At 50.8% G+C, this 2,088-nt stretch overlaps 1 protein-coding gene across 1 annotated transcript; it reads right to left on the bottom strand.

The window, feature by feature from the left end:
- Positions 1-559: 559 nt before the first annotated feature.
- Positions 560-1,840, bottom strand: SSTR3 (somatostatin receptor 3). The gene has a single exon (XM_056847083.1). The coding sequence runs from the start codon at positions 1,838-1,840 to the stop codon at positions 599-601; it is 1,242 nt and encodes a 413-aa protein (XP_056703061.1). The 3' UTR covers positions 560-598.
- Between the last annotated feature and the right edge of the window lie 248 nt (positions 1,841-2,088).

The raw sequence follows: 2,088 nt of genomic DNA, 5'->3' as shown, positions 1-2,088 counted from the left end.
CAGCTTATTCTCATTGTGAGAGTAAAATTCTGTTAAGGCTTTTATTAAAAAAAAAAAAAAAACCTGAACCTGCTACGGACGGTCACATTATTAACACATCTTTCTTCAGCTGCCAGTATGGGCTCAGCTGCTTCAGGACAAATGAATACAGAACGCAGCGCTGTAGAGGACAACCTTCAGCGATGTGTATTCGAGGTGTGAGGGGGGCACTTAGTAGCGATCCTTGGTTGTGAGACTAAATACATAAATCTCTCTATTTTCATCGGTGAAATGTCGGAAAGGGACACTAAAAGCAGTCGAGTAACGAAGGAAGTTTAATTAGCACGATGCCCACTGAACAAGGACCCTTGTCCCAAACCCAATCCCAGAAGCCTTTGCTCTAACTAGCCACCATTGCTACAGAACGGGCATTGGAGAGAGGCGTATTAGGTCTTGCTTCTGCACCTGAAAGCGGCTGCTTGTCTTTCCACACGCCGTTCAGGCTTCTTGCCGTGTTTGAGGAGAGCCTCGAATCACAAATGACGCCACTGTTGATGGCGCCTCACGAGTCAAACCTCAAGCAGTTATGAGGAAGAGACGAGAAGCCCCTTCCTTGTCACTACAAGAAGCTGGTGTTTATGATGCTGGGTTTCTCACAACTAACAGGATCCTCGGGAAGTTGCTTTTGTTCGCTGCCTCCTGCTCCACTGCTTGGGACGCATTCCGGCCTGCCATCGCCATTCTGGGTGATCTTGCTGACCTCAGTCACTCTGGCTTCCATTTCTTCTTCTTCTTCCTCCTCCTCCTCCTCTTCCTCCTCTTCCATTTTATCTGGCGTTGTTGCTGCAGCTGCCACTTCTTGGCTCTGCACTCGGCGGGAGGGCCTCAGGAGGGCCCTGCGGAAGCCCTGCTTGAAGCGGTAGGAGAGGAAACCGTAAATGATGGGATTGGCACAGCTGTTCGCGTAGGGCAGCACCACAACCAGGAAGTAGATGCCGAAAAGCGACGGCTCCTCAGGCAGAGGCCAGATGACGTTGACGATGTTGAGCACGTAGAACGGCAGCCAGCACAATACAAAGACCGCCACCACGGCTACCACCATGCGCGTCACTCTCCGTTCAGAGCGCTTGCGCTTGGCTGTCAGTGCTCGCACCTTTCTGCCTGAGGATCGAACTTTGACAACAATGAGTAGGTAACACAGGCAGATTACCAGCAGTGGCCCAAAGAAGCCGAGCGCGGCCGTGTAGACAATGAAGCCAGTTTTCCATACGGAAGCCGGCTCTGGCCACTGGATGTGGCAGGTGCTCATGCCTAGAGGGACGTCTGAGAACACCACCACCGGCAGCACCACCACGGAAGAGAGCACCCACACCGTGGCGCTAACCACCTTGGCCACACGTGCTGTCCTCCATTTTGATGACTTCCCTGGATGCACTACCGCCAAGTAACGGTCGACGCTCATCACAGTCAGGCAGAAAATACTAGTGAACTGGTTTATGGCATCCACAGCCATCACTAGCCGGCACATGAATGAACCAAAAGGCCAATAGGACAATGCATTTTGGGCAGCCAGGAAGGGTAGGCCAAGCATGAAGAGTTCGTCTGCCAGTGCCAAGTTGAGGATGTAGACATTAGTCACCGATTCACTCACGGAATGGCACAAAACTACATAGATAACCAGGGAGTTTCCAGCTAGCCCTACCACACAGACTATGAGGTAAACCAGAGGGATGAGGACACCGCTGACATCCACACCAGTACTGGCAGCTAAGGATAGGTTCCCAGAAATGAAGACTGTGCTGGTGGCTGTTGAATTCTCCTTCCAAGAAGCCAGTGTGGTCGAGAAGTTGAAACTGTCCATGGCAGAACAGTGGGGCGATTATCCCACTGGATTGGTTGGGTGTCTGTAGTTGAGAAAAACAGAAAAAAGAGACATTAATAATTCATAATTCACAATTGCAGGTATAACAAGAGACAGAATGGGAAGTGGAGATATGAGTTCAGATTTCAGGCCTCCCCATCAATTTTGCTAGAGACTTCCTTTGGCAAACCAGTGGTCAGTGAAGGTTAAGGTTGCCAACCTCCAGGTGGCGGCTGGAGATCTCCTGA

The sequence above is a fragment of the Euleptes europaea genome, chromosome 3, assembly GCF_029931775.1.
Source record: "Euleptes europaea isolate rEulEur1 chromosome 3, rEulEur1.hap1, whole genome shotgun sequence".
NCBI lineage: Eukaryota > Metazoa > Chordata > Lepidosauria > Squamata > Sphaerodactylidae > Euleptes > Euleptes europaea.
This window is presented reverse-complemented; position numbering and strand designations above follow the sequence as displayed.